This window comes from Pezoporus wallicus, unplaced genomic scaffold (genome assembly GCF_028554395.1).
Source record: "Pezoporus wallicus isolate ANWC-B61680 ecotype Strahan unplaced genomic scaffold, APGP_CSIRO_Pwel_v1 contig_4816, whole genome shotgun sequence".
Lineage (NCBI taxonomy): Eukaryota > Metazoa > Chordata > Aves > Psittaciformes > Psittacidae > Pezoporus > Pezoporus wallicus.
The window spans coordinates 1437056-1462533 of NW_026640990.1; the positions used below are offsets into that span (position 1 = coordinate 1437056).

Consider the following 25478-nt stretch of genomic DNA (forward strand, 5'->3'; position numbering starts at 1 on the left):
CAGATCTAAAACCCAGTGCCTAATGAGAAGTTACCCCCTTGCTGTGCAGCTATCAACAAAACTGTGCTATTCATCTTCCCAGACATAAAATTCTTTCAGTTATTCAGTCTGCTTCAGAGGCTTGGAGCTGGAATATATGAATTTAAAGCAACACACGGCTTTTTAAACATTTTTCTGAAGCTTTTTTCTTCTTCTAAATACACAGATTCTGAATTTAAGTCTAGAATTCAAGAGCTTATGGAGTAGGCAGTGAATCTGGGAAGATACAAAAGGAATAAACAAAAAAATCTGAATCTATTAATTGAAAATTTAATTTCTAAGGGCTCTTTCTCTAGAGAGACACTGACTGCAATAGCCACGGCATTTGTTTTCCAAGTTGTACAAGCCATTTATTAAGTGTATTGTTTGGCACTGTCTGCTGTGTGGTCACCCCATCCAACTGTAGCTGCAGGGCTCCGACTCTACAGAAAGAGTGGGGGCCAAGATGAGTTTTTGCATCTTACGCAGATTATCCAGAAGACAGTGCTGGTACCTTACAACTTGATTATGGAATTGCAAATGGAACACTGAATTCTCAGAGTAGGCAACATTGGGTGTGGGGGGAGTATTAAGAGCCGTGTTTCATGGAAATAGCTATAATTACTCAACCAGTTAAGAACAGTCCTGACAGTTATCTGCAGGATCCCAGGGCATAGTGATGAATCTGGTGTAATTGGCAATATCAGCTCTTTCAAGATCAGTTTCAAGTCTGAAGGTGAGTTTGAAGACATATTTCTCAGAAATACCTGGGGAAAAAAGTATTTTTCTGAACTAGGGCACAGGAAAAAAAAAAAAAGCCATTAATGACTGGGGAGCAAGAGTGGGGGAACAGTAGCTGTCATCTGCCAAATTCAGTTGCCAAAATAAAGAGCAAGTGGGAAGGGTGTTTTTTGGCTAATGTTCTGAGAACTGCTAGAAACTTCTGGGAAGTTTCTGGGGAGCTCCAACCATCTCCACACCACTATTATCACGTTATTTACTGATACGGTTTCAAGTATGCTTTTGGAGTAACACCTATTTCCAAATAATTTCACAAACTGTTTTAAATTCGATTATTCTCACCTATCTCTTCCATTATAGCTGTGGTACTCAGACCCATGTTACATCAAGCCTTAACTAGGCAACTGAAGAGTGAATAGATACTTACGGATCTTAGTTGGTGCACAATTGCCCTTCTCACCTAGGAGGTATCTATCTCCTAAAAGAGACTGACTTCAGAAAGCAGTGAGCAAATCGTTGCAGCAAATGACCTTGTGTCTGTTTTCCCTGGTTCTGTGCTGAGGCACTAGGTCAAAAAAGAGAGAGGCAAAGGTGTGGTGTATCTTGCTCCTAATAGATACACTCCTCACAGATATGTCTCTACAGATGTTACAGTAAGAAAACTTACAGCTTAGTCTGACAATAAATCTAATGTTATGAACCAACAGTATAACCTGTGTTAGTCAGGCACCCCAAATCAGAACACCTATTAGACAGAAGCCTTAACTAGTGTTTAATAAGGAAGGTCCTTTGAACAATTCACGCATTCTCTGTGTTTATGGCAGCATCCTACGCTATGCCTATCACAAGGAAGGAGACATCTGTAACAGCATGCTCAATATTTTAACATCTTTCATAACTGCTACCGGAAAGTCATGGCAAATTATTAACTTGCAATTGGCTGAGCAATCTGTGCCTCCTGACTGCTGTTCTCATAGGCAGTACCATTACAAAGTCACAGAGAATGGGTCCTTGCACCTGAAGGAGCAGCAGATGTTCTGAGCCAGGAGGATGGCAGAGAAACATTGCCCCACCACTTGGGAGGTATCACATCTCTAAGAATAAAGATTTAACGGATGAGTTAAGACTAAGTGGAAAGGTATATATTGAAAGACAGGTCCAAAGGGTTTGAAAGTACATCACAAGTGGGAAACATCAATATCTGTAGCGCAAAGTCGCTCTTCTGCAAGCCATGATCACACAGCGGTTCAAGTTAGAAGCCTGGTGTTTGTTTTGTCTCGCATTTGTTCCAGTTCCTTCCCAATAATGGGTCTTATTAAGTAAACAAACATAATGCTTAGGTCACATCCATCCTAATCCTAGTTACTTGTAAAAAAGGCACATTTATATGTGAAACATGATGCAAAATATTCACACATTAACATGTATTATAGCAGGATGCACACAGTTCTGAAATACAAACAGCAGGAAGGAACAGAGGGAAGTTGCTTATTTCTTTCAATCTTTACTCCAGAAGTTATGATTTCATCTCCCTGGAGAAGTGACTACAACAGAAAGCAGGTTTGCCCTTCGAATTATCAAAATATCTCTCTACCTTGCCCCAAGTCCACGGTTGCTGCCATAGTGCTTACTTGCTCTTACACAGCAATGTCTGTCACAGGTCGGTAAAGGCATTTCTGCATTTTAATAGGTTCTTCCACAAAGCAAAAGGAGGAGCAATCAGAAGGAGAGGGTGCAGATCCAACCAGTGATAAGGAGATATAAATTCACAGCCTCTAACAACAAGGCATTTCAAAATCCTAAAGAGATTTTATCCTCTATTTTTCAGCTGGCTTTGGTATGATTCCAGAAAAGCTCTACACTTAATGCTCTGCAGGACGTACTGAACTTTGGGCTGCACATCTCATCATTCAGCAGAGATATGCTCTAGCAGTCTGGCACCAGCATTCCCACCTGTTTTGTCAGTAAAGCATCATTCTCCCCCATTTTATTCTTTAAAATGCCAGAGCATACTACCCTGCAAGACATTAAGAACAGAAATATAGCAACAAAATAAAAGAAGCGCCATCATGTAAAACTGAACTGGTAAGAAAACTGCATACAACCTCCACAGCCTTTTTTTGATTTATTAGTAGGATGCAGTGACAGAGGTAGCTCTTTACAGGAGCTCTTGGCAAGTGCTTTTTTGTCAAAACCAATTAAAAATGCACAGAATAATTGGGAGTGAGATGCAGAGATGACAGCCCAAACAGAAATTCTTGAAAATGCTTGGTGACCCTGACTTCTCTGAAGACCTGTTTCATGAAAATGTTCCACTTTGATGGGAAGAGACTATGATTCACAGAGCCACTTTGCAAACGCCACACAAAAATCGATGTTTGGGAGCTCTTATTCACTGTGCATTTACTGTGAACCCCTTAATGCCCATAGTCTGCTGTACATACTGTGGATATTCTGCTGCTAAAGCCAGGGTATTTCAGCATCTAAACTGTAATAAAAACCAGACAGTGCAGACAGTGGCGCAAGGAGGTTTGTGACAGTTTCTGGCACCGCAACACGAGTCTGTTACACCACTCAATATTTTCTTTCTTTTCCTTCCCTTTAAGCTAACATCCTTTTCCTGTGCCTGAGGGAGAAGGCAGTTGATAAAAGCTGAGTTCCTGTTCACAGATAAGTTTAGAAGGCAGGCAAGCTCAGAAGTTCCTTGAATAAACTATATTCCTACCACCTCTTTTTCCCCCCTCTGTCAGAGACGCTTGAGCCCCACACAGGAACCAGACTCACATTGTTCAATAGCCACGGACGTTTCCACAGTAGCTGGGAGGGTCAAAAGCTTTTTCCGCCCTTTGTTACTACTTTTTTTTTTTTTCCTTTCCTTCTTCCAACTTTCCAGTTAAAGAATATTGCTGGGGCATTCCTGAATTAATCCCGGCTGAGCTTCAGAGAAGAGAACAAGAGACAGGTGTAACCAGGTGGGAAAAATCCCACCATGCTAGTGAAGCTTCTGATCATCTGCAATACAATAGGATTGGCAAAGCTGGTTAAGCACGCAGACCATCATGGGTATCATGATGGTTCAGTGCACAGCTCACAGCCACAAATTCCTGAGACCTCTGCATACCCCCAGAGGACTCCTCTGTCACACGAGGAAGAAGGTTCCTGGGAGGCAGAAGGGCTCAGGGAGAATACTCAAGATTACTCTTCAAGTGTGATCTCCTCACATCAGGAAGAGAGAGAGGACTTTGAAGCTGTGAGCCCACAGTCCCGAAATGGGTGAGTACCCCAATATGGGTCTGTCTTCCACATAATAATAGCACAATCCTGTCTAATACTGTATATATGCTGTTGATAAAGGACCATTTTCAATAGAAGTTTCTCATTAAAATATGTTAGATTTTAGAGATCAGTCTAACTCGAATAGGAGGGGTGTAAATGTTTTAACTGAAACCGAAACCTGAACTGCCTGAGAGGATGATACCACAGATGGGACAGCTTTTTGCCTAGTCCAAAGCAACAGCAGAATGGGGTTAGGGGCCTGGACCCACCTGGCCGATGTGAAGCCTTCTGTTTCTGTTGTAGCACCAGAAAACAAACTTGCTATTTCTGGCAACGTGAAACTAGAAGCAATTGATTTACTGACTTTTCCTGATCACAAACTAATGATGATTATTTTTGCTGATCACAGCAATCTCTGCCCATCACTGGAACATGCTTGGCTGCAGACTTGGGCCTTGGTAATGGAGGGGAAAACAGAATGGCAGGGCATCAGCAAAATAAAAATAGTGAAGGGTAAATATAACAAAGTAAAGAATAATAAATAAGCATGAAAAATACTACAAATCCAACCTCCCACCCTAAAGGTTTTCGTGATAGTGAAATGCTTCCCAGAGCAATGTATGGCCAAAAAGTAGCCATCCTGAGCGGAAAAGGCATCTACTTCACTAGCAAGGTTTACAAACACTCAGATTTTTTAAGTTTTACAGGGCATGTAAGTAGGTCTCTAAATGTTTAAAACAGATGAAAACCAAACAGGACAGTGAATGAATCTTTTATAGCCCTATTTGGGAGAGCTGAAAGAGCAGCACAGTGAGTACTGTTCACAGGTCAGCACTTTACCATGCCCTGGTATTTTTTGCTTTAAATGCTCTTGAGAAGAAGTAAAAGGGGAGATGTGAAGAGCCTGTAAAACCTTGCTCATGTCATGCTTCCCTTTCATGCAAACCAAAGTATACACTCTAGTTTCTAATTTCATCTACACACAAAATTGAGGCCTCCCTCCTGCATATAGCTTGGCGAGTGTGTTAAAGCCCTGATGTCCTTCATACTACATCTTCCCACAAATCTGTACTGCTCACCATTAACCATAAGTCATTTTCTAAAGCCTGGGAGTGTTGACTTCCAGCTTCCTGATGGGTAGTGTTCGATAATGACATGCACTGTTAATTCACCAATTCTTGGTTAATGCACTTCAGAAACTGGCAGAGGAATGAAAACAAAGCCTAAGTGGTACTCTGGACTTCCATGTTACACTGCAAGGTGGTAATCATTTGACTGCTGATTGAAATGGCGAAAGCATTCTGAAAACTATAAGTACTATGAAAAATTCAATAGTGTAAAAAGGTGCCTGTACAGGTCAGTAAGATGCTGAAACAGATTGTCCTAATAGGGATTTCTTTCTTTGCTACGTAAACTTGTCCAGCCCCAGCTATTACTCATCCTAATTTCCTCCCAAAAAATACTTCCTCCTTTTATGGAAATAGTTTCATAGTGAGTCAAAGTGTAATGTTCTTCCCAATTATAAAGCTATGTTGATGACTACAGGCAGTCAAAATCTTGCCTGGCAGTAGCTTCATAAATAATAAATAATAAATTAATAAAAAGAGACAGCACAGATCCCCTTGTAACTGTACTCCAAATTCTAAAAGGCATTGCAATTGGTTGAAGCAAGCTACTTTCAGAGCCTGAAGTCCTCAAGTGCATGTGAGGTGCTCATGGCTGGAGCACTCTGCTAAGCACAGATGAGAAGTTGTGAATCTGGTATTTCCTCCTTCCACAAGTGTGACACATGCCCTGGAAAAAAAAATAAATTAAAAAAATCAATGAACTGGGCTTATATCTTGAAGAGGAGAACAAGAAGAAAAGCATCAGGAGTTAATCAGGAATTAAGAGCCAGAAGGAGATAAAGACATGCCATAAAAAAGCCTGAAGTGGTGGCAAATTATTTTCTGCAAAAGCTCTCCCACTTCTAGTTTGTCTTTCAAATGAGAAAATACTTTATTTTCAGAGCTAGGGAAAAAAACCCAACCCCGAAACAAAGTCAATGGTAACTTTGTTTCCCAGACAAAATTTAGACTTCCATAATTTTCTAACAAAAATTATATGGGATGTGGGTTTTTTCAACCTCTTGCTATTTTCCCTATGTATTAGGAATAATTGTTACAAAATATTCTTAGGGTTTTTTTTTTACATTTAGAGTATTAGTTTTCTTACTGCAGTTATTTGAATAATTGAGGCCATTGTGAATAATATATCCAAGGTACTTAGAATCCTCTGGTTTCTGTTTCAACATGTAAGGTGAAATGACTCATTAGATCCCAGTGAAGTGCTTGGATATATTACTTTACTAATGAATTCCTCTCAGAATAAGATTATTCTAATAAGAGTTTTAAAATAAGAAAACCAGTAAGATCACTGGCCTTGGGGTGACTTTTATTAAAAGGAAAAAAAAAAAAGTGTGGATAATAATTCTTTTGTTTCAACTGTTTTTTAGAGGAAGAACTAGGTAACAGTTCAGTATCTCAGCTGCTGCTTGTATCTGAGCTAAAAGGAGCTCTGCACATTCAGAATGCACAAGTGTTTGTTTATTCACAAAATCAAAACCATCAAAAGAGGTCAATTTTTCCAAAGGAAATCATCTTTTTTTCTTTGCTATCAAGCAGCTGTGCCTCATATGAGCTGATCAGTTGGACTTTATATGTTTTATCCCATGGCTGAGGTAAATGGATCCATGTGTATCCAAACTTTCAGAAGAATTAAAAAGGGAAATGAAAGCACAAGTATATGAAGAGATCTGGACTGTGAAATTGCTGGACTATATTACCATTGGAAGATGAAGAGTAAGAACAGTAACAATTGGTTCTGGGCTTCATAAATACTCAATGCATAATACCCAAAATAGATAATAAATACACTTTTAGTCTTCATTTCCCATACAAAACAGATGCCTAATGCAGAACATCATAGGAATGCTCTGTTGTTATTGGTGCCTTTCCTGTGTGGGGATACAAGCAGCTAAAATGAGGCTTGAAAAGCTGCCTGGGACATGACCAGATATGTGGAAGTTCTAAAAGTGACCCAGTAAATATGAAATCAGAGTTTGCACTAGGTCATCATCTACTCCAATCCTTACCACTAGGGGTAACAGATTCAACTGCTGTCTGATTAAGTCATATTGAACGGGATAATAAATATGCCAAGGAGATATTACACCATTATTGCCATGTTGACTGATGCTATGTGGATGACATAGCTTCATAATAGCTTCATCCTAAACTGACAACCCACCTTGGAGATTTTTTTTTCCTTAGAGCTGCTTCCATCAAACACTTGGTAATGACACATGCATGAGCAAGGCATGGTGCTGAGCAGATGCTGAAGGAAGAATACATGTAAGCATACAGCTGCTGTGTGCCATCGCTTGGGCTGTGTGATTCAGACATGGGCAGATAGAACCAGACAGCTCCATGCAGCTGTATGGAGGCCAAGATCACCCAGCCTTTGAAAGGAAAGGTTCCTTGGCCCTGGGAATATCACGTCATCTTCTCTGTACCCTTCCTATGAACTCCCCTCTGTTGACCAGAGATCCACAGAAAGACCTTTTCTATAATTACACTCAGAAGGGCCTGTTTCCTCTCCCTACAGATTATTTCTCAAATCAAGTGATGCACTGAAACACCATCAGTGGACCACTGTAGCCCAAACTGAGCAGAGTTTAACCTAATCTACGTGCCTGCAACGCCACGAACAGCTGGGCTGACAAATCAGATTGCATGCACTCAGTGCTCAGAAAAAAAAGGGGAAATGAAGAATCTAAAAGTGCAATCCCATCACATGCTAACTCTGACAGCAAAGCCCAAAGCTTCCCATAACCTCAGTTGGTGCGACCTGTCTGTCAAGTAACACTGTAAACCAGATCACTTGAGCATTCCAGGTTAAAAATAATCTTGTCAAAAAGCAGCGGTTATTTTTAACTTCCCCCCTCAGTAACCACACTGACAGAGCTGGGCCCAAACAGATGGCTCACCCAGCAAGGGAGAAATGGACTGTGCTGATGAAATGGGAAGGAGCAGAGCAACTAAGGCTTGTTTCCCCATCTATAGCAAAGTTTCACAGAACTTCTCTGTCTTTTGAAAAGTGTAATCATTGCTGAGTAAACCCTGTTTTGCATTTGCCCTCCAGCTGGGTAGGTGGTTTACTTTTCCCTCTTTCTCTTTAATCCAAAGAAGCACACTCAGTCTGTCACACATTCGGATTTTTCTTACAATTTCTATATGTTTGTAAAAAAAAAAAAAGAAGGAAAAAAAAAGGAAAAAAAAAGAAAGGAAAAAAAACCCCAAACCCCTCCCCAAATCCCACCACTTGAACTGTAAATAGAAAAGGCAGAAATCTCCAGTATAAGTAAACCTTAATTGCATTAACATATTTTAAGGCTTGGACATAGGATTCTGGAAGCCACCCTTGATTAGAGGAAGATCTTCCTGTGTCAGCCAGGTGTTCTGTTATCTCACTGAAACACACCTCTTCCTCTCATTTGGAATTGATACAGCCACAAAGGAGCAGGTCTCTTTTTGTGATTACTCAGGGTGTCAAAACACAGAACAACTAACCTCTGAAGCGTAGCAGAAAAAACCCAAATCAGTCTTATTCTAAGGAAGTCAGAACAATGCTCAGTCTTAATACCTTCATTTTTTTCCTACTTTTACAGGAAAATATCCACTGATTTAATTAAGGCAAGTTTCACACTGACTCATCTAGTTCTTCAAAACTAGACAGGGACTTTCTTAGGAAACTTATGGGATATTGAAATTATCCCAGAGGGCACAGAACATATGCTTAAAATAAAATAGGTTTGCATGAAATGCAGCTAAATGTGATCTTCAGCCCCTGACATCCTGCAAACTGGTGGCCACTGAGTGCTCAACAATAGCTTTCGCAGTACCAAGTACATTAACAGAAGCAATGGTTTTGAATCGAAGTTAGACACTTAGCTGCTTTCAGGACTTTAGGAAATTCACTGATATTGACTCTTGTTGAGCTGCACAGCTGCAGGTAAAATGGTTCTCTATTAGCATGTTTGATGCAAATCACACAGCTTCATTGAAAGGAATTATAGAACCCTCTAGGCCCAAAGGATTATTTTACAGCTCATTAGTGCAAACTGTAGCAATTAATTCTTTCCCCATATCGCAAGGGATCTTGTTTCAGCATAGCCACAGAACTACCATCAGCACTATTGGCACATGGATCCAATGCCTTCCTACTTGTGTGAGTCAATACCTCTTGAATAAGTCATCTGCGACTAAGCCTGAGTAGAACTACATTCATGCCCAAAACACAGTCAGGGCAAACCTTGGTGCACATTGTCTGCACCCTGAGTGCATGCTGGCGGGGAAGCTTATCTTCCAGGCCATTTTTGACCTGCTGGCATCAGCACAGTAGGTGGCCACTGGCTGTGATTCCTGCTTGAAGACAAGGTCTGACAAACGAGTAAGTGCGCTACACCAGGGATGAACTTCAGTCTGCAGGAAGCAAAAGATTAAATCAAAGCATAAGCTGCCCTCTGAAAGGTCTATAGAGCTTCTGTTGTGGGGAGGAATATCTAAATGAGGTAACGGCTGTGGATGCTTTGTGAAGAGGAAAACCCTCTTGCATTTATTTCTCTACAGTAGCTGGTACAACAGTTGGATTTGGCCCAAAACCAGGTTCCAGCCAAGCCTGCTTTCTCTTGAGCTCCTGCTCCCAGTGAGGACCCAGGTTCAGGACTGGGTTTTCAGAAAGCCTTCGCTTCACTAATTTTTTAGGACATTTTGCAGGATAAGTCCCTGCTGGTAACAGACTAACTGGCACTATTGTTGGAATAGAAGTGGCACTGAACCAGCATTACTCAAGGATCTGGAAGACTTCCAGCACTGTATTGAAATCCACATTTGAAACTACCACTGGAACTCTTTTCAGCCCAGCTTGTCAAAGTAAAGTGCAAATCAATCAGTCTGGTTAAACCCCTGTGAAAAGCAGGGCAGTTTGGGCGATGAGTTGCAGGAAGATCCCAGACCCTGCCTGAGCAGGAGCTCTACTCATCCTTAAGGGAAAGAAAATAAATATGATAAATACAAGAGTTTGTGCTGTTTAATTGCAATACAGGGCTGCTGGCTGCTTAGCAAGAGCTGGAGAATTCACTGACTGACCACCAGCAATCACTCACCGTCTGCTAATTAAAAACCCAATGGCACACTGTTCCCTGAGAGAGCCAGCACTTTCTTCAACAGCTGAACACCTCCTGCATTCCACAATGAATAAAAAGATACTACTGTCTTAAAACTGACACATACAATCCTGGTTTAGATTAATTTATATGCAGTATTTTACCTGTTTCACTGAAGATGCTTTTTCTTGTCAGTGAGAATTTTATATGGTGGGAAAAACAGAACATAGATTATTCCTCAGTTAAAGCCTCATTCTTTTTTTTCTGCTTCAACTGATATAAACCAGGAGTCATTCTGTACAAATCAATGGAAAATCACTCATTTAAGTTAGTAGAACATAGTCCTCTACTGTCATCTTGTAGCATGTTTAAGCAGCAATAATTGCTTATCAGGTGCTTTTTGTGCTGTATGGTAAAGTGCTATGGACTTGGAAAAGTTTTGCATGGTCAGTGGTGCACATGCACAGGAATGGCTGGACAGGACTTTTCAAAGTAATTATAGAAACTGGTTTCCCTGAGAATAGAAACATGAGGAAACTGATGTGAAGGACAACTCAGTTGCACGAGTACAGCCAAAGGAATAACAAAGCTTATGGAAAAACAATGTCCTGAAGGTTTTATTCAGGCAAGAATTCCACTGACCTAGGAAGTGTCTAAAATTATGCACTGCAGTGTCAATCATGAGAACATGTAACTAAGACACATAAAGTATGTAAGTACCTAATCTGAGCTGGGGGACATTACTCAAGCTCACCCTCATGATGCAATTGTTAGTGTAGCAGCGTATGTAAAAAAACCCCAAACTATCTCATATTCATCTGAGCAGAGAGATAATTACTGCAGATCAGCCATCTTGCTGTACCTCCTGGTTCTGTGGGTTTGTTTTGCTATCAGGTGGCCTGGCTAAATCCTAGAATCAGACATAGAACTGTCTGCATTTTGCTATGTTTTAGTAAAAGCATAAGTGTTATAAAATAAGAGAAAAAAAATCATTTTATGATGAGTTTTTTGTTTAAAGATTTTAAAGGTTCAAACAAAAGGAGATTGAGCTAACCTAAATTTGCTGAATCTTATTTAAATACAAAGTGCTTTTTCATCAGATGTGTTTTAACCTCAGACAGAAGAATATGTTTGCCTCAAAATATGGCAGAAGTGGATAGATGCATGTGAGGACTCTTGAAAAAGTTGATTAGAATATAGCCTTGGAAAAACTCCATGTAGGCTAGCAAATAAAATTATTTAGATACTTTTTTCATTTGCTTGGAATGTAAACCAGGAAAAGCAACTGAACAAATGAAACATCTGTAGCCCTGAATTTGCTATGGTTCCCTCAAGTGTTGCTCTAGCTTGCAAGTATCGTGATAAACTTTACCATTCACCAGACTGGAAAGAAAGCCCTTTTGCTCTCCTCGCACGAGCAATTTCTTTCTACTCCTCTCTCTCCTTGGCAGCAGAAGCTTGAATCCAAAGGAAACTGTATTAAAGAGAATAAAAGCAGAGTGTGTTAAGTTGGTTATATATTCAGTGAATGAAACGACATAATTACAAAGAGGGGGAAAAGAACACACAAGCAGAACACAAAGCTGCTATGTTCCAGAAACCAGCTGAATAAAGAAAGTGCTATTTGTGAAAGAGCAGCTCTTTGAAACTTCATAGACTTGTTCAGAGCTCACTGGTGCCAGCAGAAGAGCTCCCGCTCACCTTACTGAACTTTAGATCAAGCCTTTCTCTGTTTTTAGAGTGTTTCACTTAACATTAAAGAAGGATATATTTTTCCTCGAGGTTTATACAGTTCAGGAATATTTTTAGTTACAGATAGTAAAGTTTCTTTAAAGGAAACAATTGACAAGATGTGCAAAAAATATTGCAATAAAAGTTTCATCTTTGGGCACATGTATCTATATTGCAGCTCATTACAGATGGGAAAGATAGACCTTATTTACCTAACTGATGAAAGAATAAATCTTTATTAAGCGTCATGGAACTCAAAACCCCTACAGGTTTCTGTGATTAAAACCTAAGCATGAAATTATACAGCACTTCAGCTCCACAAATAAGCTTTTAAGATCAACTGAGAGAGAAATAGTGAGCAAAATGGAGATAAAGAAATGCAACCACTATTAAAGGAAGATTTTATTGAGCGTCCATCAAATTCCCCCTTTTTCATGCTATTCATCCTGCATAGTGCTAATAACTGTCCAAAGTAGGCATCAAGTTGGGGTCAGCCATTGATTCAATTTCTGAAATAAACCCTTTCTTACAAGTGGGAAGCCCACCAGATATCTCCAACACATTAACAGGTTTTGAAAAGGAATTCTCGTATTTTCTATTACACGTGTGTGCACATTTACATGTGCAATATAGTGAAAGTACTCACCATCGCATGATGCCATATTCTTGCTCACCCACGTGTTGATGCATGTAAGCATTTTGTTTAGATTTGTATGGCTTGCATGACTCAAAGGACTTGTTTGGGAGCTCTGTATGGTGGGAAAAACAAATCAGTCCAGATAATGATTCATGGGGCGTGGACTGTTTTCATTGGGAAAGAACAAAACACTAAAAGCCAGAGAATCCTATTTTAAAAGGAGGTTTCCACACTGAATGCAGTCTCCTGCCTGGATCTGGCAGGCATCCCAGGAGCAGACCCAAGATACTGCAACTAGTGACAATGCCAGTGACCTCCAGCAGCAGCACCCTTTATTTCCCCAGAAAGCAGAGATGATTTGAGGGGGGAAAAGCCCCTCCCAGCTGTGGCTTGCTCAGGGGACAGACCAAATACAAGCACAAATCAGGCCTCTGATTCAGAGTTATTCATCTTATACCAACCACTGAAAAGTGATGCAGCCTTATAAAGGCTGGTGGACTTGTACACACCTCGGAGGCAGATGTCAGCCAGAGCATGTGTGTTGGTCTGCTGGCTGTAACTGAATCACCCAGTGATGCAAAGCAGAGTGTTTGACCCTTAAAGAGTAATGATTTCATAAAAAATTGAGTATTTGACTTGTGGTTCAGCCCCATAGGAAACAAGACTCCCATTGGTAACAGGCACAAAATTTCCCCTAGACACTCGCAAAGGCCTTAAAACTACAGCTCATCAAAAAAGCTGTAGTTCTGGCTTAAAATCACAACAAAGGCTGCAGCAGCCTGTTTTCCTGTCCAGCTTTCCCAGCACCACAGCTTTTGCCAGATTCCTGTCCCTGCTTCTCAGAGGTGAAGAGTCTTGTTTGTGTGAGTATTCGCTGAAACCGCGATCACATTCTCCTTAAAAAACGGGGGAGCAAAACATGCTCTCTATGGCCCCGCTAGCCCAGGCTGTCTGCCCTTTCCCCCCTGATGTTTACAGCTTCCTCGCAGCTTCTTCCCCTTCTTCTGGCCACTCAGCTGCTGGGACTGCAGCTTCTGCTTTTGTGTGGGACTCAGTTCCCCATTGTTTCTGCAACTTTCTGAGGGGCAAAATTTTCCATATATGCTGATTATCAAAGATCTGGTTCCTGCATTCCCATTTAAAAATATACTGCCTGAAGTTCAGCTGTTCCCGTAATAGTTGTTACTCCTCACTTCCTATAACTTCTGACTCTGGATTTTAACCATCAAACTTCAACCAACAGTACACACTTACATGTACTTTTAACTCTTGAAAAGGAAGAGGCTCCCCTACACTCTGGGATTAATAGACACCTACGTAATTCTGACTTGGAAAATTTACCAGAATGGTAAAACTCACTTGTCCTGGTTAGAAGCATAAAGCTAAAACCCAAGAAAACATCTCTCATTTTTCCAACATCATTTTCTTGCAGGCGATGGCAGAAATCATTTCAAAGCTAGTCTAATTAATAAAAATCCAATCAATTACTATATTACCTTGAAGAATTCAGATTTAGGAAGACATTGATTATTAACAGAGTTTATGTTGGATTAAGTTTTCAGAAGCAGTCTGCCTCAACCTGATGAGTCAGTCATTAGGCATCTGAAATGGCAACACACGGAGAAAGGCAATCTGACACTTAAAGTGACATTAACCTGCAGGTTATCATGGGTTGGAAATTTCTCTTGCTAAATGAAAGGCCTGGAAATGGAACTAATGCATCAAAGTTCAAACAATCAACCCTTCTTAACAAACTCAGATAAAAATCCCAAGTGAAAACAAATGAGCTGGGAGGGGAGGCAGAAGCTAGCAAGCATTTTCCACTTTCCTAATCATCCAGCTGAAAAAAATAATAATAAAACAAATAGAAGGCCTTTCTGCATCTCATTGTTCCTTGGCACTGTTACAAGAAGCGACTTAAAAAGACCTACTTCACGCTCCTTTCTCATGTCTTTTTTCCACTAGGAACTGGTGCTCCTTCATGCAGTCCCGGCTGGTAACATACATAGAAGCCTGCATGAAGGAGAAGTACATTGTCAACTCCCAACAGCCCTGTCCAAATGGAGCACCAGACTGTCAGAAGATCATGTAAGTATCCTAAATAAAACCACTGAAGAAAAATGGAATTTTCTGTTAAGTATCTAGATAATATTTTCAAAAGTATTAAATGACACATTTTAAAAAGAATTAACGCATCAACTCAGTTTAATACCAAACTGACACAGGGTATGGTTTATGCACCTAAGGTGATCAGGCATTTAAGCAACCAGGGAGAGCAACTGTCTTTGCAAGCCACCAAGTACAGGACTAAAAGGTGATTAAGTGATTTTTTTTTCAAATCTTCCCACATGTTTATTCAGAAAAAAACAAAGACCATAGCTTTTTCATGATTTTCAGGTCATAATACACAGACACACCTTAAAAAGGTCTCAGCCTGTGACCACCAGTGAGACCATTTACATGACAGGAGGTAGAGATGTATGATTGCCCAAGTACCTACTCTTCTCTCAGCAGGACTGGCTGCCCAAAGAGTACTGGTGAAGGCCCATAGTGTACCATAAGGCACCAGAACTGGCACATTTTTAAAGCTGAGAGACACTGACTTCCAACAGACTTCTGAAATGAAATATTATGTAATACTCGCCTACATGCATTTGTAGTTACTTGATTGCAAAAATGCTTTTGTTATTTAATACAATTCATTTCTCTTTCTCTGAATGAAAGAAGAAAGTTTCATGACTATTTCTAGTTGAGTTTATAACAAATCTATCTTCCTTGGGACCAGTGACATTTTGTAATATTTGTTTAAAAAGAAAACTTTCTCTACAACACAACAGAACATTACAAAAGTTCAAGCTCAGCCCAAATTTGATTGCAAAGAACTACCACAATAAATATTAGAGTTGCTTTTCTGATAGCTACGTAATTTTGCCATCTGTGACATTTTTCAGACTTGTGACAGATCAGTGCCAACATGTTTGGAAAAAAATGTCTGCTGAAGAACAATAAAGCCTGAGGCAGACCACTGGAGCCCTGTTTGCTGAATAGCAGTTATATTATGTGTGCAAGTAAGAATGTGCACGCACTGCCTGTTGTAATCCTGAAAAACAACCTTATGTAGGGGAAAAAATATTGCCGTGGACTGCCCCAATGTTTTCCTAAGCAGCAGTGATAAATTTTATGTCAAATTTCTTAACTCTGTTCTGCATTAGTCATCTAGGACACACTTGGCAGCAGCCTGCTGCTACAGTCAGTGAATTTACCCTGAGTGAGGCTAGCTGAAAATGACTTGCAATCTAATGCCCAGACCCTTAATCCTCAGGTACAGGACAGCTCTGAAGCCAGTCTATCAAGTGAAACAGAAGGTTTTGAAGTCTTTGCAGTGGAAATGCTGCCCTGGATTTATTGGCAAGGAGTGTGAACAGCATGGTAAGGAAAGCTAGAGAACAAGTGCGAGAAGCAATGACTAAATGTGAGTCACAGTGGCAAGAAATGTTAGCTATTTGGTTTTGGTTTTTTGGGGTGTTTTTGAGAATCAATGCCTTATTTTCTTTGGGCTGCTCTGCCCCAAATCACTGACACCTTGAAACAAGTAGTTGTAATTAGCTGCAATTAGAAGCTAATAGCATTAGCAATTTACTCTTCTCTTAGCAGCACCTTTGTAATCTTTACACGTAGAGAGAGGCATTCATTTGTGGGGGGGGTGGGCAGGGGTGCCTGTCAGATGTACAAGTCCATCTAGGAATGCCTAATTCCAGGTAGAAACTGGTGACATCAGAAAGCAGCTCTAGGATGTGAAATACCCCCACGGTCAGTTTGCAGGATGAAGTCATCTGGCTGGGGAAACCACAGTGCATCCAAGTTCAAACAAGGTAGGCAGCATTCACTCTCCAGCCTGCCTTGCTGCCTCCTTTCTGCTTACCCTGGCTGCAGAGATACCAGTTCCTGGGATGGGGAGCAGCTCTACAACACAAGAACAGAGTCCAGACCGTTATTTCCATGGAAGCTCTAGCGCTAGCCTTTTTACATATAATAAATTACTACAACTGTTTGCACTGTTGAATAATGATGTATACAGCTGCTAATTAAAAGAGAAGCAAGACCGTTTGGTTTAGAAAATGGAGAGCTTCATGGCCCTGGCAGAATTTAGCAAATTATACTCCAAAAATGGAAAGAGCATTTAAAGGGAGTAAAAGTAATTCCCTCCAGCAATTAAGGCAACGATAACAAAAAAGGCAAACATCTGTGTGAAAGTTTTCACACAATCTATGTCTAACCCACCTGCAAACTCCACAGATAAAATGGGAGTGCCTGCTTTTATCTCTGTAGGTTTAGCTTTCCTTCACAGACAGCTTTTATTTGTACAGACCCCAGCCTGACCTCCATTTATGATGTTGGAAAAATATTACCCAATGCAATGCTTCCAGTTTAGTCTCTCCTTTGTTACACTCACTGAACAAAATCAGCTGCTCCATCTTTATCTCCTCATTTGTTCAGCATCACTCACTGTAGCTGGTGCCACCAGAATGTTCAGGTAACCGGAAAAGCACAGCATCTATTTGCCATAGACTTCTTAAGAGCAACAACTTGGCAGGAGTTTAAAAAAACTATATCATATTACCATTTATGCAATGTTGTACACCAGTGTTGTACTGCAAGCAAACTCCCCAGACAAGATGCTCTTTCCTTAAGAAACCTGCAACACAGAAGCCTATCTCTACATCAGTTACACTACACATGAAATTGCCCTGCATTGCCTTGCTAAACTGTAGTAGTTTCTGCATCTAAAATATTTTCACAGGTTTATTTCATCTCAATTGCAGATCCTAATTTTATTCTGGTGCCAGGAAACCAACCTGAAGAACGGCAAGAAGAGGAGTTCCCAAACCACAGTATGTGCTTCAAGTTACTTTGCTTGCCGCTTTTTTACCTCTCAGTCACTGATCAGGAAAAGAGACGTATTTTTTAGTCACAATTTTAGTATGCTAAACTATGAACAGTATTTCTAATGAAAGCATTATTTGGGAAAGCTTTGACACAATTATATTTTTGGGCATAAATAAGGGCTTTTGCTGTAACACTACATTGATGCTCTTGAAAAAGCATCCAAAAGTTTCAACATTGTATGCTGGGTGCTCATCACTGATAATACCTAGTGAGAATGCCAGCTGGTATAGAGCGTGAAACCTTCTAATGGCATGGATGTTTAACCCCTTGCTCTGTGAAGCAGGTTCACAGGAAAGCACACCATGCTCAGTAGTCTAATAGGTCAACAATCTATTCAAAATGCTATTTGAGCTTTGAGATTATTATTATAAGGTACCGCCAATTTATATGCCAGGCATTGGAATACTCCTACCAATCTAAGTATCCAAGAAGGATCTTTCCTTCTGTCTGGGAAATGGTGTGGTCTGCAGTGCTATTAAGTATCTTCTAGCAAATTATCTTTAGGGTAGCATTGCGCCTCTGAAAAAGACTTCTGTACATTACTCTCTCAGCACTGCGTGAACGAGCAGCTGCTTTACACAAGTTTATAAAACATTAAAGGTAAAGGGTAACCATGGTGGGTAAGCTGCCCCCAGATCGGCACAGCTGGAATATACCATTTTTCTGCAACTCTCAGTGTACATTTTGAAATCTATATTAGCAGTTATTTATTTAAAATAACATCAGTTACAGGGCCTCTCAGTAAGAGTCAGCTATGACACTTATATCCTATGCTTCTGATTCCTTAGTGGAACACCTCAATTACTCTTTCATCCTCTCCTTTTATCCTGGGTTGTTAAACTTTGCTATCCTTTCAGTCAACGCTTGAAAGGAGTTATTACTCCACACATTTTTATGGCATGGGGATATTTTTAATGAAGAGCATTTTACTACCATCATGGCTAGAGTGGCTTAAGTTCTCCCACTGATATTTAAATAAATTAGGTCTTCACACCTGTTGGGGAAAAAAAAGTTTTGCAAAGATATCACAAGTTAAAGTGCTATAAATCAACAACCCCTAAAGGTCAGTGTAAGTTTTCAGAGCGGAAAGTACACAGGTGTTCTCAGAGGTCTTGTAGGAATACCTGTCCTGTCACCTGGTCACTGCACTCGGTTGCATGACTTTGTTTTTTTAATCTTGTGATTAGTGCCAACATCAGTGGATTCAAGAGGAATGTTGGAAGTCATTCAAAATCATGAGGCTTTACTGGATGATCTTCAAAGTGATATTCATCAAGCAGTCAGCAACTTAGGTGATTTACAGAGAATATTTGAAAACAACGGTACAAGCATGGTGTTAGAAGTGAACCAGAGCAATTCAGGTGAGAGGTCTGACGCAGCCTGCCAGTAGCCCCTATAAAGGCACACAGATTGGAAAGAAAACTTGAAAACCAAACTACCCTGATATTCCTTGGTCTGCTGGTTGCTTCTAAAAAGAGGGAAAAAAAAAATAAAAAAAAAGGTGCAATCCCCATACAAATGAATGAAATAAATTCGATAATGAAACGGGAAATGAGATGAAAGGTAGATTCCTTCACACTTCCCTGGATTTCAGAATACACCTTAACCACAGAATAAAGACATTGCTTATACTTAAAATCAGCTAGCTTACTGTTCTGCTTCTGTGGCTTGTTTTATGGGGATGCAGAGTTTACAGTTGGGTTTTGTTCTGTTTTCATACTCATGCTGTGTGGAATATCAGACTAGTGTATGTAAAAAAAATGTAACATTCAACCCTTCACTGGACCATTATTCCTGCTGTATACTGGAGTGGGGAAAAAAGAGCCAATGGGACCTACGAATATGAGCCACTGGCTTGCAGAAACATTTTCTAATGATGCAGACTATTGTCATCAGTCAATTTCAAGGCACTCAAGTTTGAACATTCAAGTCAGAAATCCAGCCTTATTGTAATTCACACCTAGTACAGATGCTTCACAGATTTTTCAAGTTACTTAGTCCTCACCTGGAATATTCAGCTGTTAAGATGCTGGATAACTTTGTGAAGCAGTGCCTTGTAGAAAGCATCAGAAAAAGAACAACATTATGAGGCAGTCAAATAAGCAAGAGCCTACCGCTTACAAAACTGCTTGCCCAGGGGTTTGAAATGCAGTATTTTTATGACTTAAATGGGGCAGTCAATATGTATCTAAGGTATTGTCTGCAGACTCCATGTTTTCACTGTAACCTTGATTTAGAATTAGGCTATTTTTGCAATTATCAGAATTTGGTCAGCAAGATGGCAGTTACTATAGAAAAATACATCCCTGAGTTACCCTGGTCAGATTAAGATGTGTTCCAAAAGCAGAATGTAAACTTTACTATTTTTTTTTTTTGTAACCTGTGTTAACAGATCCACAGGAAAGGCTTCTGCAGCAAGTCTTGTTTCCCCATGTGGAGAATTTTCTAAGGAAACATTTTAACCCAACGTGGGCAAGCTTCAACAGAAGCTTACAGAACCTCTCGAACATGGTAAGAAACCTGTCCCATGACGTTGAAGCCAACAAGAAAAGCATAGAAAGATTCCAAGAGAGCACTGTGCCCAAGAAGGAATTCCAGGAGCTGGGAACTAAGTTTGAATCAAAAGTCCAAGAAAATGTAGTGAAAGTTGATCAGGTGAAAAGAGATATAGAGAGCCATTTGCAAAGGCAGCAGGCTAGTATTCACTATAACCTCACCATGATCAAGGCAGATACGGACACGAAGCTCAAGAAGTTTCACAAGATACAGCAGTCCCAGTTCTTAGCTTTAAATAACAGCATGGAAAGCATGAAACAGGAGCAAAGCAATCTTGAAAATAAATTTGAGACTTTGAAAAAGAATTTAACGGAACTCTCCTCACATCATGGTCCCAAAGACGAAAATACCCAGTTAAGCATCAGACAAATAAATGAGATTCTGACAGGGCACGCAAAGCAGCTTAAAGAACTTTACATGGAGTCAGATGTGGCTTTTCAGAATATTGCAGTTTTAGAGAGGTGGTTTAAGGAGTTAAAAAAAAATATCTCGAAGTATAGGCCAGAAGATGTTATAATAACTTTAACGGAGAAATCAGTTATTATGGAAGAAAACAAAGCAGCCATGGAAAGGCAGATATCAGAGCTCAACTATACTCTCTCAAATCTTCGTGAAAACTATTCAGATCTGCTGAGGTACATGGAGGAATGTAACTGCCAAAGAGTATCTTCCGACACTGATATACTGGAGGGAGACTTAAATAATATCACTTATTCCCTTGAAAGCACCCAGTCAAACTTGAAGGACATGAAGCAGTTGGAATCAGTGTTCAGAGATCTCTTGAGGAATGAAATTGAGGAGTTCTCCTCAGCTTTTCCATCTATCTATCAGTCCCTCAATCTCCGTCAAGAAGAAAACAGACAACTTCAGTCACAAGTTACAGCTGTTTCAGAAGACATAGGCTTCTTGAAGAAAAAAGATGCAGAAATTCACTGGCACATCAAGTATCTCAACAGTTCTTTTGGCTCCCTTTTGGAAGATGCCATGAGGCATGAAGCAGCACTGGAGGCTTTACTGGGGGAAGAATTTATGGAAGTCTTGTTTGAAGAAGATCCTAGTATCCTAATATCATCAGTATTTCAGCTGCAAGAATCTCTCAGACATATCTCAGGTAAACTCCAAGAACAAAATGTGACTTTGGAATCACTTATAAAGAGATTTCACCATTTGGAGAGAGGTCAACAAAATAATCATGATGGCCATGCATCTTCTAAGCATCCCAAAGAAGAAACACAAACATCCTCTACTCTAGATGAAGTTAGTAGTCACCACAGCATCCTAGAACATATGGAACCTAACTATGAGGCTGCCAAAGATGACTCATTGGATAGCTCAGCTTCTAATGATATCATGACTCTGAAGAATGATATCAAACACCTGAGCCTGGCAATCAAGAGGCATGAATCCATAAGTGACACGAATCTCTGCTGCAATCATACAATAGCTAATGTAATTGAGCCACTCAACATTTCTGTGGAAGTTCTCTCAGCAGATTTAGCAACCACTAAGCAGAAGCTGGAGGAACATCTGCTGATTTTTAAAAAGCTGTTTGGAAGTGATGAAGAATTAGTTGCCTCAAATATAAGTCTGGACGTTACAAAGATTCAGTCAATGCTGACCAGAAGAGTGAGAAAGCAACAGAAAGGTCAAGACAAGCAAAGAGACAAGAAAAAGCCTGAGAAACACAGAGAAAACGCACAAATGATAACTGGAAGAAATACAGTGCAGACAGAACTTTTGGGAAAAGGTGGGCTCTTTTACCTCCTCATGTGCAGGCATAGCTGTTTTCTGGGCCTTGCTGCAGGCTCCACACACACAGCACATTAGTTGTTAGGCCTGACAGATATCCTGTGGGATGCTGGACGGAGAAATTCTGACATTATTTACATCCTCCCCTCCATCAATATAAGCCACTTGAGCGAGAACCAAACTGATACACTGCTGCACTTTGAAGTCAATAAAATCACACGCATTATAGCTGCTGGGAAACTGGCCTTGAACTGATTCAACTTTAGATGTTCAGAACACTAAGTTTGTTTGTAGATGCTCATGTTAATGTAGTAGCAGTTTTCTCTTTTGAAGCTGGCGGGAAGTGCTAGGCTTCCTAGTCTTGCTTCTTTTTCCTGTTATTTGAGTCTGGAAGGAGTGTAGTCAAAAAGCTAAAACCTTCTTAATGAGGACAATTACATTAATTCACACAAGTGGAACAGGGAGGACTGACTAGACAGCACACACTCTTACAGCAAAGCTTTAGAGAACAGTTTTCAGCTTATACTTCTGACCAGTTCCCTTTTCCTGTAAGCATGTGGCCATCAGCACCTGGTAATTACAACCACCAGTCTTAGCACTGCCTTTTACAATTGTAGACCTTGGTATGGACATAAACCATAGAGCAAATATCAGCCCCTTTATGCATCTGTGCTCAAAACCGTAGCTGAGACTGAATAAGCAGAGAAGGTATTTCTAACTCGCTCTCTTCTAGGACAGCAAAAAAAAAAAAAAAGTGCTATCCCCTTCCCCTTTACCCTGGATGATCTCAGCCCTGCACTTTTCCAAGACTAGTGGTTCAGGTATTTCCAGGGAACCATTTGATCTAATCCCAGGCACATAGCCACTTCAAGCATTTAGCTTTGCAAAGCAGCATACAGAGATCAGGCTTGACAGGGCTTCAACTTATCTCCCACAACTGTTGCTCCCAGGGAGAGAAGTGCTCACTGCTAAAATCCTGTTCCTCTTTCTTTCACAGACTCATTGGTGGCATTCCACGTGGGATTCTCAGAAGGAAAAGATAAAGAAAAAACTCTGAGGTTTAATGAAACTTACCTCAATTATGGAAACAGCTATTTCCCTGAACATGGCTACTTTAAAGCTCCACATAAAGGCGTCTACCTGTTTGTCATCTCTGTGGAGTTTAGCTCAGGATCAGCATTAGGACAACTTTCCTTTAGCCGTGGGTACAAAAGACCTCTCTCAAGTAACCAGAGGAAAACACCAAATGGGAACACCATGACTACTTTTGCTATAGCAGAAATGGAGAAGGGGGAGAAAGTATGCTTTGAATTGCTGCAGGGCTCTGTAGTGAAACGGAGTCCACCGGGGACAACAATGGGTGGTTTCCTAATATTTAAAACTTGAATAGTGACATTTTGTTTTATTGATATCTTTCCATAGATGCAATGGATCAATTCACTACTGCTTCATCTGTGATGCATTCAATCCTACAGCATGTGTTTAAACATAGCATTACCTTAGATTTGTCTTCATGCTTCTTTTCTGGAAGTGTTTGGCTTTTGATTAGTTGCTTATGAGCAGCAACGGGATTTTCTTTCAAGTGATAAGCTAATGGTTTGAACTCCAAATATATCAGCACAAACATTCCCAAATCCTTCCACTGTGAGAATTTCACCTAAGTAGAAAAAATGTTTTGTGGGATTTTCTTCACTTACAACACAAATAGTTTCTCCTTTCCCCTGGCAAAAGAATATCCTCCCATGGGAAACACCTTCACCACTGGCATGGACAAGATTTTTAGGAAGGACTGTATGTATCAACTCTCATATTTAGAGAGCAGTAGCTCAAAACCAAGAAGCGAGGACAATTTTACCTTTTAGTGCTCTAGGGACCACAGGCAGTCATGGATTGTCTTGGAAACTTCTGCTACTTACTCCAATTCAACGTTTCAATTTGATGTTCTGTGCACAAGAACATTAACAGATGCCCAGCAAACCCAGTAAGATGCACCCTATGCTAGTTTTTGTAAGCAAGAATCTTAGAGATGCCACAGTCTTTTTGCTTCTGGCCTGTGCTGTATGTCAACTACACTGTGAAAATGTAATAGTAATATAACAGTGTTAAGATTAATTACATCTACATGCAGACATTAGGAAAACGTCAAACACTATTAAAAAACATTGTTGAAAATGCAGTTTGTTTCTAAAGATGATCCTGGAGAAACAGAATTAATTTAGCCCAGAATTCAGCATATAGTAAACAGTTTAAGCCCAAGCAAACAAGTGAATAAAACTAGCAGTAAAAAGGCAAGCTCATTGGTCTGCTGTCATTGTTGAATATAAATTAAATTTATAAATAGAATAAACAAAATAGCAGAATTTCTGAACTGTGGAACTCTTTGAATTTCCAAAATCTCAAGATTATTATGTCTGGTCATGTGCTAAACTTTTCTTCTGACAAATAAAATCTCCAAAAGGCTTTCATTTTAAAGTTCAGTTATTGTGGTATTTTTCCCTGCCTATCCTAATGCCTTACAAAACAATACTAAACCAACTAATTTTGCCAAAATGAAGTGCATTTAGAAATTCCTGATACTTCTGATGAAAGAGATAAATTCTTCTTATTATATATTTTATGCCCTTTTAAGGTAGCATTTTCTAAAAAAAAAATTATCCTGCTATTGAGGTTTTCTCCCCACCTGCTTGTATTCTGAGCAACACTGAACTACAAAATTATTAAAAAACCCCATAACAGTACCAATACACATTGCACTTAAGACAACAGTTTGACAAGCAGACAGTATGTACCTCTTGAAATAAAGCCACAAAGCAGTTTCAGCTACCAACTTGCTGAGAAGACTTATTCTTGATCCTGAAAAATCCAACAAAGAAAATAACTAAAATGATCTCACATCTAGCCAATACTTATTTTCACATGAAATAATGGGCCAAGTCTCCCCATTTATCTAGCACAGAGACGCATGGCTCTGTGGCAGGTAGCACAAAGTGCCCGCATGCTCAGTGTCTTCTTCTGTCCCCCAGATTGCTCAAATATATGAGGGAAGGAAGAGAAGAAAAATTTGAAGAGGTGAAATCTCAAAAAGGAAGAAAAGCATCACATTGTGAAATTGGCTTCTTTTAGTACAAAGCTACTGTACTGGGCTATTCCACACATTTTTACCAGAGGTCTTCCAATTATGGACTTCTGTGGTGGCATCGGTCTGCAATGCCAAGCTATGCGTGCTGCTTAGACTAGGGTATCTCGAGGAACACCCCATCTCCAGTGCACACCAATTCTGCAGCTACCAGTTAAGTTTCACAATTAAATACAGACAGGGGACATAGGTATTTAAAATCACTTTGCTTGTTTTCAAAGGTTTGATAGAAAACTTTATCTGGACTGAAAACCATACAGCTACTTGGAAAAGGACGTGGTAGGTAGGATAGCAGTTCACCCAGACAGGACTTTTACAGGTTTGGTATCCTTCTGCTTACCAGAGTTTAATGTTGAATAAGCCAAGCAAGTTCTGAGATAAGCAACTCCAGAGTGAACACAGTGTTAATATAAAGATGTTTTCATATTTGTATTCTTCAAATACGTGTTTAAGTTAGCCACCTGCATACACAAAGAAGACAT

At 40.0% G+C, this 25478-nt stretch overlaps 1 protein-coding gene and 1 long non-coding RNA gene across 4 annotated transcripts; one reads left to right on the forward strand and one right to left on the reverse strand.

Moving 5' to 3' along the window:
- Positions 1-3438: 3438 nt before the first annotated feature.
- Positions 3439-24332, forward strand: MMRN2 (multimerin 2). Of its 3 annotated transcripts, XM_057421547.1 has the most exons (7): positions 3439-4032; positions 14574-14696; positions 15931-16037; positions 17432-17500; positions 18743-18916; positions 19948-21858; positions 22858-24332. In XM_057421547.1, exons 1-7 carry the CDS (start codon positions 3749-3751, stop codon positions 23244-23246), a joined length of 3057 nt encoding a protein of 1018 aa, XP_057277530.1. In that variant the 5' UTR covers positions 3439-3748; the 3' UTR covers positions 23247-24332. The 3 variants fall into 3 exon arrangements, with proteins under 3 accessions (XP_057277530.1, XP_057277532.1, XP_057277533.1); XM_057421549.1 differs by lacking the exon at positions 18743-18916; XM_057421550.1 differs by lacking the exons at positions 3439-4032; positions 14574-14696; positions 15931-16037 and adding an exon at positions 16356-16480.
- On the reverse strand, positions 8491-10957 carry LOC130605789 (uncharacterized). The gene is made up of 3 exons (XR_008973783.1): positions 10405-10957; positions 10241-10315; positions 8491-8647 (listed from the first exon to the last, which is right to left on the reverse strand). It is a non-coding gene; the product is annotated as an uncharacterized LOC130605789 (long non-coding RNA).
- Positions 24333-25478: the final 1146 nt, after the last annotated feature.